This window comes from Pelodiscus sinensis, chromosome 10 (genome assembly GCF_052426305.1).
Source record: "Pelodiscus sinensis isolate ZL-2025 chromosome 10, ASM5242630v1, whole genome shotgun sequence".
In the NCBI taxonomy this organism is placed as follows: domain Eukaryota; kingdom Metazoa; phylum Chordata; order Testudines; family Trionychidae; genus Pelodiscus; species Pelodiscus sinensis.
The window spans coordinates 35,748,685-35,762,034 of NC_143061.1; the positions used below are offsets into that span (position 1 = coordinate 35,748,685).

General features: G+C 42.2%; 1 protein-coding gene across 6 annotated transcripts in view; it reads left to right on the plus strand.

Moving 5' to 3' along the window:
- Positions 1–13,350, plus strand: part of TRIP12 (thyroid hormone receptor interactor 12) — a 183,630-nt gene that overhangs the window by 112,245 nt on the left and 58,035 nt on the right. For all 6 annotated transcript variants that reach the window (XM_075937625.2, XM_075937628.2, XM_075937629.2 and 3 more), the window contains 9 exons: positions 269–386; positions 539–695; positions 1,542–1,695; positions 2,619–2,847; positions 8,611–8,729; positions 9,332–9,539; positions 10,784–10,884; positions 11,130–11,304; positions 12,699–12,840. In XM_075937625.2, the coding sequence (XP_075793740.1) occupies positions 269–386; positions 539–695; positions 1,542–1,695; positions 2,619–2,847; positions 8,611–8,729; positions 9,332–9,539; positions 10,784–10,884; positions 11,130–11,304; positions 12,699–12,840 (1,403 nt within the window). The remainder of the gene's footprint in view (positions 1–268; positions 387–538; positions 696–1,541; positions 1,696–2,618; positions 2,848–8,610; positions 8,730–9,331; positions 9,540–10,783; positions 10,885–11,129; positions 11,305–12,698; positions 12,841–13,350) is intronic.

The following is a 13,350-nucleotide window of genomic DNA, read 5'->3' on the forward strand; positions in this document are numbered from 1 at the left end:
TCAAGTTCTTTCTGTTTACTAAGCCTCATTGTACATTTTTTACTTGTGGTTTGTTTTTTTTTCCTTTGGGGTGTGTGTGGGGGGGGGTTGGGTTTTTTTTTTTTAAGTACTTGGAAACAATCATTATGTTATTATCGCTTTCCCTATCCTTTGTCTTCTACTTATACTGCTAGCTCTTTAGGGCAAGAACTATCAATTTTGTGTCTAACACATTAGGGCACTATCCTCTGACCCTGGGACAGTACTATAGTATAAAACTTTTTTAAAGATATTGCAGAAACACTTCACTTCCTTCTTTGTGGAGCCTCAAATGGGAATTGTCAAGAACAAATTGATCTTGTTCCACGAAGTCCTCAAGAACTTTATGAGCTTACTTCTCTCATCTGGTAAGTCGTTTTTGCACAATATTATTTTTCAAGTTTGGTTGACATGCTAACTTCATGATCTACTAAAATGAAGACTGATAGCTTCAAACCACTAATGTTAGTACATTTAAAAAAAAAAAGTGTTACCAAAGTTGATTTAATGTTGGTTTCAGTGAACTGATGCCTTGTCTGCCTAAAGAAGGAATCTTTGCTGTTGATACTATGCTAAAGAAAGGAAATGCACAAAACACAGATGGGGCGATTTGGCAGTGGAGAGATGACAGGGGTCTGTGGCATCCCTATAACAGGATTGATAGCCGGATAATTGAGGTATTATTTGAAGTATACATTTTATGTATGACTTTGAATGCTTTTTCATTTCTCCATCCTTGTTCTAAAACTGAATGGTGGCTAGTATAAGTGCTAACCTTAGCACAGCTTCATTCTCTAAACTAAATGCTTGATTATGCAGTATTTCTGTACTCCTTCAAAACAGAATGGATTATTAAACATACAAATAGCTGACTAGATAGTATATTCATCAGAACCTTGCACTTTTTGCACCTGTGACTTTTTTTTTTTAAAAGACCTATCTTACTCTGGGAATATGCACAGAGTACTCTGAATTTTTCACGTTGGCAAGGCCTAAAGGCCTGAACTGAGATCCTTATTTTGTATAGGGAGCTATCTAGTGCCCAAAGGAGGTGCAGACAGTGCCTTTTAGGATTTTTAAGGGGGAAGGCACACAGGCTCTTAATTTTCATTTACTTAGGGATATGAATTCTGAGGTTGGATACAAATTTTTATCCAAAATACTCAAAAGTCATGATCAAATTATTGGAGACTCTCCAATAAAGATATGTTATTCTAACTACTGTTCATGGAAATCATAGTTACTTTTTGGAGCAGAGGCAGGCAGGATAATTAAAATCTCATATTAAATTAGAAAGGTGCCTTTACTTCAAAGATAGATTTCTAACGTGTGTATGTATGTCAGACGAGATTTCTCAGGAAGCTAACATTTAGCACATTGTAAAATGGGACATGGCACTCTTAATCTTTTTTGTTTGTTTTTGTTTCTCTCCCTTTATGGGACATGAGGCCTTTATAAATTGCCTCCTTCTCTCAGTATTTCTATTTTTAATTTGTTTTATTTTGCATTTGGTTTGTTCTCAGGCAGCTCATCAGGTTGGGGAGGATGAGATAAGTCTGTCTACACTGGGGCGTGTTTATACTATTGACTTCAATTCTATGCAGCAAATCAACGAAGACACTGGGACAGCACGTGCCATTCAGAGAAAACCTAACCCATTAGTCAATACTAATACTAGTAAGTACTGCCTTTGAGTTATCCCACATCTGTGCCTGTTGTGTACTTACATTATATTGCTCAATGGGCTGTCTGTTCCTCAGCTAATCACAATTGTATCTTTTTTGAATTTGGGACTTCAAGCTTTATTTTGATTGAGTCAAGGCTACATTTAAAGTGAATTACTGACTAAAATTTCTTAAGTAAATTACAATATTAATTCCATGAGCAGGCAGTAGTTGCAGAAAAAGATGTATCAGCTGCTGTGTATTAAGATGATAGACTTGAGGTTGGAACACATTGTACTCTCCCGCCACTTCCTGGCGTATATACCACTTTACTATCCTCTATGTAAGATGACCCATACTACGGCTATGTCTACACTGCAGAGTGTTTCCAGGATACCAGAGGTATCCCAGAAAAGCTATGCTGCGTCCAAGGAACACAGCCACTTTTTCAGAACAGATTCTGAAAAAGTGGGCCATTCTTTCGGCACCCCTGCATTTCTCATTAGTGATGTTCCGAAAAGCAGGTTTTTCCAAAATTTGGCCCCATGTAGACGGGCCAAATTTCAGAAAAGCTTCTTCTGAAGAAGATATGCAAATTGCAGTTTGCATATCTCTTTCTGATCTAACTCTGCAGTTTAGACATGGCCTAAGAAATTTTCTTGGGATGTCTGAATTCTAAAGAGATTTGCTTCATTTTACTGCTTTACTTCAAAAGCTTAGAAAAGAAAAATACTGATGTAAACACCAACAGTATCTTTCAAGAGTAGAATGGTATGATGGGTATCTTGTTATAAATGTCTTGTATCAAAACAACTTTATGCTCTTGTCTTGAATTTAAATAGAGATTGTACTTCAGTTTTTTTTAAAAAAGGCAACTGCCAGTGTGAAAGTGAGGTGAATTGCAGCGTCTCAGGTGCTAAATCTGTTCTTTTACAGGTGGACATTCAGAATTAAAGAAGGATGATGCTCGAGCACAGCTAATGAAAGAGGACCCAGAACTGGCTAAATCCTTTATTAAAACATTGTTTGGTGTTCTTTATGAAGTGTACAGCTCTTCAGCTGGACCCGCTGTTAGACACAAGTGCCTTAGAGCAATTCTTAGGATAATTTATTTTGCTGATGCTGAACTTCTGAAAGATGTACTGAAAAATCATGCTGTTTCAAGGTGAGTTTCTTTATGCTTGTGAATGAATTTTCTTTTTCTTCTTAGAGTGCTTGGTCATATCTATTCCATTTTAAGTGTGTGTGCTTGCCACGTGCACTGACTATTTTTCCCTTAGTGGTATCCATTGGGGCCCACTGGAGTGGCACTCGCATGATGCAGTATAAGGGGTGCCGATGGTTCCTCCTACTCTCAGTTCCTTCTTTCTGCCAGGGATGGTGCTGGAATGTTCCTTGGCTTTTGGCAAATTCTATCTTCAGATCTGTTCACTGTGAACTTTGTTGTAAATCATCACGTTTATTTTAGTATTGTTCCTTTACTCTGTGGTATTAGCTATTTAAAACATCCCTGATGGTACTTGCCCACAGGATTAAAAAATAAATAGGTGTGTATATATACCTATCTCCTAGAACTGGAAGGGACCTTGAAAGGTCATTGAGTCCAGTCCCCTGCCTTCACAGCAGGACCAAGTACCACCCCTGACAGATTTTGCCCCAGATTTCTAAATGGCCTCCTCAAGGATTGAACTCACAACCCTGGGTTTAGCAGGCCAATGCTCAAACCATTGAGCTGTCCCTTCCCCTTTGGGTATGCTCTGCTCCCTGTGGATTAAGAACTGTGACCAGTGTAAAGAAACATACTGGTTACTGATCCTCATGCCAGTGGGGGGAGACTGGTCTCCTCTTTGCAAGGGCAGAGGGCAAGCTGAGATCTACAAAGGAACAGTTCCTCGCCTCCAAGTGAGAATTGGGCCCCAGCTTCAGTCGAATGAGTTAGACCTCACAGGGATGCACGTGTCATCATGGACAGCAGTGTCGATGTCCAATGCATGGAAATGCTGTCGACTCTGGAGGCCCTTAAGGTGGCCCGGAACAACTTACCTCTCCCAGTGCTACCCAACAGCTGATGGTAGCTTCCTGGGGTAAGTCTGCCCTGGGACCACCCCTTCATTCCCCAGCAGTGCAGCTCTGCTTTCCTCCTCAGGGAGCATTCTGCTAGGATTCACTTGCTCAGAGTTACCATGCCTTGGACACAGAGCTTCCCCGCTAGTCGTGGCCCTTGGCACCAGTCTCTGGACTTTGGACATCACTCTGCAGTCTTGAAGCATAGGTTGCTGGCAGGATGGTGTAGACTTACTGAGGCACACGTTGCCCTAGGATTGTGAATGCAATAGTTGCTCCCTGGCAGCATGAGACTGATGCTATGAAAGTCTCATGGGACCTTCTTGGCATAGGTCACTTCTCCAGCGTCAACACTTGACCTCCTGTTACACAGTTCAGCATTCGTTGGAAAATGTTTGGCATAGGTTGCTGGGTACCATCACTGATACACGAATGCTGTTCACAAGGAAGTCAATGCAGTGGGTCATCATTCGTGTACACATTCCAGTCTATGTGCTGCTGGTTGCTTCCGGGACAGGGAACAGTCCCAGTGAGGTCCTGATCCCCTTGGTGACCCTCTGAGTCAAGCTAAGAACCCCTCCAGGAAGGTCAGGTTGTCCATTGATGACACCAGTCTTCCCCTCAGCACCATGAAGTTTGTTGTGACCTTCGGACCAGTGACCTGGTTCATGGAGCCATCCCAAGGTGGTATCGGGAGGCTCAAACAAGCCATTGGCCATGGTCTCCTGCTTACCTGAGACTGAGATCACTGTACCCTCCCCCTCAGAAGTAGCAGACAGAGGAAGTAGGCCCAACTGAGCAGGTGTCGAGAGGCAGCAGTGGGGGGGAGGGATAGCTCAGTGGTTTGAGCATTGGTATGCTAAACACAGGGTTCAGAGTTGAATCCTTGAGGGGGCTATTTAGGGATCTGGGGCAGGGATGGTACTTGGTTCCACTCTGAGGGCAGGGGACTGGACTCAATGACCTTTCAAGGTCACTTCCAGCTCTATGAGATGGTATGTTTCCATATATTATTATTATATTATCCTCCCCTCCGATGGCCAAGCCCTGTTTGCAGAAAAAATAGACAAACTGCTTGGAATGAAGGATTCATGGATGCCACTCAAGAGTCTGGTTTTGTACATCCGGAGGCAGCAGAAAAAGCTATTTTAAGCCAGAGCCTCCCCATCAGCAGTGTAGCCAACTTTGGCAGGAACTCTTCCAAAAGAAGTGAAAGCTACAAGCACAGTCAGGGCCAGCAGTCCACCTGCACTGAGGAAGAGGACTCTCTTCCCATTCCCAACAGGGTTCAAATTGGGTACTTGCAGAATGTGCTCAAAGGTGAAATTCTAGCTACTTTCCTGGATCCTGCCCCTCTTCATTTCTCCACCCACATTTCTTTTTTCCTTTGGGCCTAGGTGTATCTAACCTCAAACCACTGGGTCCTCAATACTGTGGTGTAGGCTTTACCTTCCAGTTTACTCCTACCCCTCCATCTCATTCTCCCTCCTTATGCTTCTTCAGGGACTCCTATAAAAGTTTACTGTGATAGGAAGAATTTCCCCTAGACCTCAGGGGCAAGGGATTCCATTCCCATTATTTTCTAATCTCATAGGGAAGGGAAGGGATGTCTAAAGGGAAGGGATGTCTAAGATAGGGATGTCAATGTGTAGTTGACTACAGGATTAACCGATATGCCTAGGCAATAAGCCTAAACCTACTCTAGATTTATCGGATAAACTGATCAACTACACACATTTCCCCCCCCCCCCCCTTCTGTATCGGAGGCAACAAGGCAGGGGGGAGGAGAGTGGGAGCCAGTGCCTGTGAGGAGCTGGCTTTACGCATGCTTCCCACGAGCACTTGATCTACCTCTGGCCCTGTGCTGCTGCCTCTAATAGAGGGTGAGGGTGCAGGCTGGAGCCGAAATGTGCTGGGAGCTGGCTCTGCGGACCTGCCGCTCCTCTCCCCTCCTGCTGCCTTCTGCAGAGGCAGAGGTGGGGGCAGGCAGGAGCTGGTGCTGGGGGAAAGCTGGCTTAAAAGCCAGTTTCTCCCAGCTCCAGCTCCTCAGTGCTGCCCGCTCCCCCCAAGGAGGAGTTCTGACTAGGGATTTGATGGACTAGTTGACTATCAGATAAGCAAATGCTTATCAGATAGTCGACAGGCTAGTCGACTAGTCCCCCTCCCCCTCCCTTGCTGCCTCGATCAGCAAGCAGGGCGGGAGGAGAGAAGGGGGTACTTTAAAGCGGCAGTGCCATGTGGATCCTGGGGTCAGACCCTGGGCTTCATGCGGTGCTGCTGATTTAAAATGCCGAATACAGCCTGGGGCCAGCAGGGGTGTCCCCAGACCGCATGTGGCATTTCAAAGTGGTAGCGCCGTGTGGAGCTCGCCCAAGGCTGTTGTTACACTTCAAAAGGCAGAGGCACCGTATTGACTAATAGAATAGTTGATGCAAAATGCATCAACTACTAAATTAGTCAGTTGCTCAATTGACTATCCCTAGCTCTGACCCCATGTGGACAGGGGCTGCTGCCACCGGCATAGGGTGGCAGGGGGGCTCCCTGGGAGTGAGGCTGGGAATGCACTGGCTGCCAGCCCTGCCCCCGGGGACTATCACATAGTTGTGTAACCACTAAGATTTCATGTAGTTATGTGACTATTCAATTATGCAATATCTAATATCCCTAGTCTAAGACCCATCCTGGATCTGCAAGACCTGACAAGTGTCTAAAAAGTTGAAGTTCAGCATGGTCTTCCTGGCCTCCTCCATCCCCTTCCTGGATCCGGGGGACTGGTATGCCACCCTCAACTTAAAGGATGTGTACTTTCTTATAGCAATCTTTCAGGAACACAGGTAATTCCTCCCCTTCACTGTGGGATCTGTTCACTACCATTCTACCTGATGAAAGTAGATGAGGTTTTCCCTCTGGTTGTCTGAGTATAACATCTCTGATGCGTTTTTCTCTGCAACCCATCTTGTAATATCTGCTTCGCCTAAAAATCAGGGCCTGGAACTTTCTTCTATTAAGGTTCCTCTAGCTGCCATCTCACCCCTCCCCCCCCCCCCCCAAATCCAGAGTAAATCGGTGTTTTCATACGAGATGTCATCAGATTCCTAAAAGGCTCTTCCCTCCCATTAGACATCCTTTCCCAGAATGGGACCTCAGTCTGTTTCTATCCAAGTTCCCGAGCTTGCCCTTTAAACCCTTGGGCTCTTGCTCTCTTTGCCACATATTGTGGAAATTTTAGTCTTTGATGTTGTTCTTAGCTGACACCACTGCAAAGAACGTGAAGCCTTGACATTGGAACTGCTGCATGCGGTGTTCTACAAGGACAAGGTTCAGCCAAGACCTCCTCCTGCCTTTCTGCTAAAGATAGTGTCTTTCGTTCATGTTAACCAGGACATCTTGAGATGTGCCAGGCATTTTTACCTGGAGTGTTCTAGACCCTTCTGCAGGTTGACCCAGCTCTTCATTGCAACAGCAGATAGGATGTCCTTGCAGAGGACTTCCAATTGGATCACCACTTGCATCTGGACCTCTTATAAGTGGATGCAGGTCCCACTACTGCAGATTGAAAGGGCCCATTTGACTAGAGCTCAGGCATTTTCAGCGGCCTTTCTGGTGTGTGCTGTCCATCCAGGATAGTTTGCAGAGCTGCAACGTGGTCTTCAGTTCACGGCATACGTCACCATCACCCAGCAAGCCACAGATGACACTGGGTTCAGCAGAGCTGTGTTATAGGCAACACATCTGTGAATTCCTACCTATCCCCATTGATACTGCTTAGGAGTCCTCTAACATGGAATGGACATGAGCAAGCACTTGAAGAAAAGACAGTTATATTTTCCATAACTGGCATTTTTTGAGATGTGATGCTCATGTCCGTTCCATGACCTAGCCTCCCTCTCTATTGTTGGAGTTTCTGACAAGAAGTAACTGGGGTGGGGGCAGCACCCCTTACATCATGCCATTTCAAAAGGGTGCCAGAGCAGTTCCTGTCCAGATAACTAAGGGAAAAGCTTCAGGTACCAGCGCCTATGGTGTGTGCACATGCACCTAATATGGAATAGACATGAGCAATACATTTTGAAGAACACTAGTTATGGAAAGCCAAACAATTTTTTAAAAAATTATGTGCTTGGGCATTAGCCTTATTTCTCAAAACTACTGAGATCAAAGCAGCTCACACTGACCAATTCAGCACTTCTGAAAATTAGCTTGTCTAAATATGCTTTTAGGAGCACAAATATAAGAATTTTTAAACCATCTTAACCAAAGAATTGCCATGGATAGATGTTAGTTACATGGACTGTAATAGTCAAAAAGTGATGTTGAGTATTTCCTTAGTTTCTGAATTGGAAATATTGAGCCAAGTTGCCTAAAAACTTAGGAACAAATAAACTCTTCTGATAGCGCAGACTGTAAAATAGGACCTTGGTAATAGAAAATGTATAAGCTGTGTTGGTGGTGGCACAAAGTAGCTCCAATTTGGTACCTCAGGAGTGGGTTTAGGGACCGGAATAGCCTAATGTATGAGGAGACAGTGCACTGAATTATCAGCTCTTCATGGAAATTAAGCTTCTTCTGAAATCACTTCCTGTCTATGGAATAAATATTTTTCTAATTCCCACCACCACCACCATGCATGCATGTGTGTACATGCCTTATTAAGCATAGGAATATGGTTGGTTAAGGAGACTGCAAGTTACTCCACTTTTGCCATTAGCATCTTTTAGCCTTTTTATTTAAACAAAAAAGTGCAATACTAGTGATTGCATTTGACTTTGCTACTTGCTTTATTTTTTGAGGATAAACTAATAAAGGCTTATTTTAAAAATCTTTGAGAAATCAAACTTTGTAAAGCAGACATTTTCTGTTTTAGTCATATTGCCTCCATGCTGTCAAGTCAAGACCTAAAGATAGTAGTTGGAGCCCTGCAGATGGCAGAGATCTTAATGCAAAAATTGCCTGACATTTTTAGTGTTTACTTCAGAAGAGAAGGTAAATGTTCCTTTTTCATTAATTTTAGTATTTACTCTTAATCTGAAGTATTAAGATGAATTAACGTGTGCTTCTAAAACAGATGAATTGAAAGCTTAAGCTATTAAACCAAGAAATGGAAGTTGTTATAAAAATTGTATAAGGGGAAATCCATGCAAATTTTTCTTTAGCCATATGATTAGAGGAGAAAATAACCAATCTTTTCTTGGCATGAAACGCCTGTTGGTTGTTGTGGGGTTTTTTAGTTTAAGATAAGTTTTAACAGGGTAATTTGAAGTAAGCAGACTTATTTTTAAACTTTAAGAATACTTGTTGAAATTGCATTTACTAGGCCTCCTGTTATACCAAGTAATCATATTTTTTAAAAGTCTGGATTTCCTGTGAATCTTCTGTTTTTTGCCATTCATATTATATATTGACATTGGTTTTCTTTTTGGCTATCATGACTAGTACATTTAACATATTTTCTATGAAGTTGTTGGGATACTTTTCAAAATAGTGTTGAATACAATCATTGGAGGAGTGGGTACATATTAATATTTGCAAGAGCTTGCATGTCTAAAGATTAGTATAAACACTTCCTGTTTTTCCCTTTTGGAAAGGGGTGATGCACCAAGTGAAAAATCTAGCAGAGTCTGAGGCTTTGCTGACCAGTCCACCAAAAGCATGCACTAATGGATCAGGAACGCTGGGTACCACTACAACAATAAGCACTGGAACAGCCACATCTGCCAGTAATGCAGCTGCAGATTTGGGGTCTCCTAGCTTACAACACAGCCGGGAAGACTCTCTAGACCTGAGCCCACAGGGGTAAGTGTTAAATTTGTTTGGTTTTTGAAAAAGGGCCTGATTCTGGGAGTTGGGGATTATGTATAGCGCCTGATGACTGCAGGGGCATTTGTGTTTGTCAGAATCATCATCTGGCTGAAGGTTATCAATAATTTATGAACCCCTAACAATACACTGCTGTATGGCTGTAGTCTAAGTAAACACCACATTGTGATCAGACACGCAAGATTTTAAATCTAATTGTTACACTTGGGAAAAAATCTAATGATTAGATCATCAAAATCTCTTCCTATTACCTGTGTATAGACAAAAGCAATATTTACCACCACTTTGAAAATCCTGGAAAAAATGTTTGTGACTTTGCCTGCTGTAACAATACATTTTAATTTAATATTTTGCATTAAAGAAATAAATGATAACTCTAACATTATGATACTTTATCAATTTTCTGTAAGGCTTTGTCTACTCTGCAGGGTTTTTGCACAAGAAGCTTTTTGCGGAAGAGATCTTCCGCAAAAACTTCTTGTGCAAAAGTGCATCGCAAAAGTGATGGCATGGACACTCTTGCGCAATGAAGTTCTGATGGCTATTCTGTGAATGGCCATCAGAGCACCTGTGCTTTTTCTGATAGGCTCTTTTTGCACAAGAAATCCCTGTTGAGCGTCCCCACACACCTTTTTGCGCAAGAACTCTTGTACTCTCATAGAAAGTGTTATACCTTCACCACAAAAAGCCCTCTTCTGCCATTTTACTGCAAGTTGTCTTGTACAAAATCGTGCTTGAGGTGTGGACCGTCTGCAGGTTCTTGTGCAAAAAACATCTGGGAGGGAAAGCAATAGAAAAAGGGGATCCGTGTAAAAACACTTGCTTTGACAAAATCTTGCATTGTTAATCTTAGTAAAACTTGTAAAATGTCTGATGGCAATAGACTATTTTATATGCTTTTATTATTGTAGTTAATTTTTAATTTTAGAGATTTAAATACATTGTCATGGGTGCAAGTATTTACTGCTTATTACGTAAGTCAGCCTGTTGCCTTAAGCCATAATATACTTGGAAGTACAATGTCTTAAATTCTTAATAATTTGAAAGTGGGGAATACTGATCCTAAACTAAGCAAATGATGAACTACCATTCTGTGTGTGCCCAAAGATCAACGTTTAGATGATTGATAATTATGATGTTGAGATTTAAAAAAAACAAAAATACATCCCAGTAAACTAGAAAAATAGTTGTAATCTGCTGGGTTTTTTCACTTTTGACAGCCGACTAAGTGATGTTTTAAAGAGAAAACGACTGCCAAAACGTGGACCCAGAAGGCCAAAGTATTCACCTCCAAGAGATGATGACAAAGTAGACAATCAAGGTAAATTTAGTTTAAAAATAGCCTGTGAAGACTACTAGATGAATGAAAAGGCATGCGTTGTGACCACTAACCCCTTTTTCAAAATAAAGCAATCTCTCAAATACTTAATGTACACTGAATAATTCTGACAGTATTAATTACAGCATAGCAGTGGATTCTGGGAAACTTAGGTATCTCTGAACATGCTTTTAATTTTAATTCTATCACATTCCTTTTCTCTCCCCCTCACTATTTTGCCCCTGTAGCAAAAAGCCCTACAACTACTCAGTCTCCTAAATCTTCCTTCTTGGCAAGCTTGAACCCTAAAACTTGGGGGAGATTAAGCACACAATCCAATAGCAACAACATTGAACCAGCACGCACAGCAGGAGTCAGTGGTCTTGCAAGGGCTGCTTCAAAGGACACCATATCCAACAACAGGTAAAGTAATACATTTGCTAAGAAATAAAATTCAGTAAGGATTAAATCAAATTACTTTAACTGTCTTACTTGATGCCCTTTCAGTAATTTAGCTTTTTTGGGTCAATGCTGGGGACAAGCATGAACTCCTGTGTGGGAGAGGAAGAAAATAAGGTGGGGAAGAGACCCTAGGAGAAAAAGTTAAGGCAGAGGAGCCCAGAGAGGGGAGAGGAAGCAGAGTAGAAATTGAAAGATAATAGGTAGAGAAGAGTGCCTGCTGAATGGAAAATTGTAAACTGAAAGAACTGTGATAGGGAGAAATGGGAGTCATGGAGAGTTTGGCCTGGAGAGCAGGAGTACTTATTTTGATCAGAGATGGCATCCATGGGAACTGGTACTCCCCACCTCCCAAGTACAGGTTGAACCTCTCTAGTCCAGCACCCTTGGGACCTGACTGATGCAGAACCATAGAATATGCTCAATCACAGGAGGTCAATATTGTCTAGAAACATTACCAGCACTTCTACTGTTAACTTGTTTCTTAGAAGAGTAAATTTAGAAGGAGTAAATTTAGAGCTAAATAACAGCACAGAACACAGCCAGGACTGGTGGCTTTAAAACAAACTTTATGGGACCATGGGGAAACTTGGCCACACCCATGGGGGATATCCGTCTAACTAAAATCATGCTGGATCATGGATGTTGCCAATTACGGATGTTAAATATAGGTTAATAGAATAGTCAAGTCACTCATGAATTCTTATCAATTAGTCAACTATTCTATAGTCCTGGAAGGGGGAGGGGGGGCAGTAGCCAGTGGTCTCCGGCCTCACTTCCGAGAAGACCCCTGCTACTCTGCACTGCTGCCTTTGTATCAGACAGCAGCGCAGGGTGCCAGGTGGGAGCTGGTCTGAGGGAAGCCAGTTTAAAAAACAGCTCCCCTTGTGGACCAGCTGCCTGACAGAGGCAGAGGTGCTAGGTGGCAGCAGCCCCATGTCTGGGAGCTCACACCACCCACTACCCGGTGCTAACCAGAACTGAGCTGAGCTGCCTGCCCGGCTCCTAATATGCTTAAATGCAGAGCTGCAGTGGGGGTAGGTCCCAGACCCGTTGCAAGCCAAGATTGAGCCAGGCTGCTGGCCAACCTGCTATAAAAATTTACTGACAGGTGGGGAATGAGTGTAGTCTATAGCATTAACGTATAAGCTTTTGCTAATCGGTTAATTGACTACACTTTTACATCCCTAGACCAGACCAGAGAAGTTGAACCTGTATTACTTGCATATCATCTGAAAACTTGTTACATTTGCTTTGCTGTGTGTGTGTGTGTGTGTGTGTGTGTGTGTGTGTGTGTGTGTGTGTGTGAACTTAGTGTGCAAATATTAAATTTGTTCTTATTACACACTTTCTTGCAGAGAGAAAATTAAGGGTTGGATTAAGGAACAAGCCCATAAATTTGTAGAGCGTTATTTTAGCTCTGAGAACATGGATGGAAGCAATCCTGCACTAAATGTATTGCAGAGACTTTGCACTGCAACTGAACAACTCAACCTCCAGGTTAGAGGTGGAAACTTGATTGGGAAAAAGCTTTGATGGGAATGAAAAGAGTGAAGTGGGAAAAGAATGGCTATGCTCACATGGAAGTACTTATTAGTTTTTCAGACATCATCCTATTTATGTTATTCAGGAGCCAGCCCCTTGTAACAAAGGAATTTTTATATGGAATTTATATTGCAGCAGTGCTCTTGGAGAAACTTTAATCATATCAGCCCATAGAAATGTTAGTTTTGCATGAGTTCTTAACTTGCATTTCCAATTCTTATTTTTCCCACTAGTGATGCCACTTATTTTTCAAACAGCATTATTTCATTTGTTATAATTCCTATAACTAAGTGGTTGTAAAGCACAATTACATTTTTCTCAGATCAGTTTTGTTGAGAAACTCCCAGTAGAATCTGGCTTGACTAGAACTTCAGAAGGATGAGTACAAAACATAGCATTTTGTTGAAGAGATGATAGTGTTCATTTATCTTGTCCGTTCAAATTAAATTCTAGCTTTAAAACAAA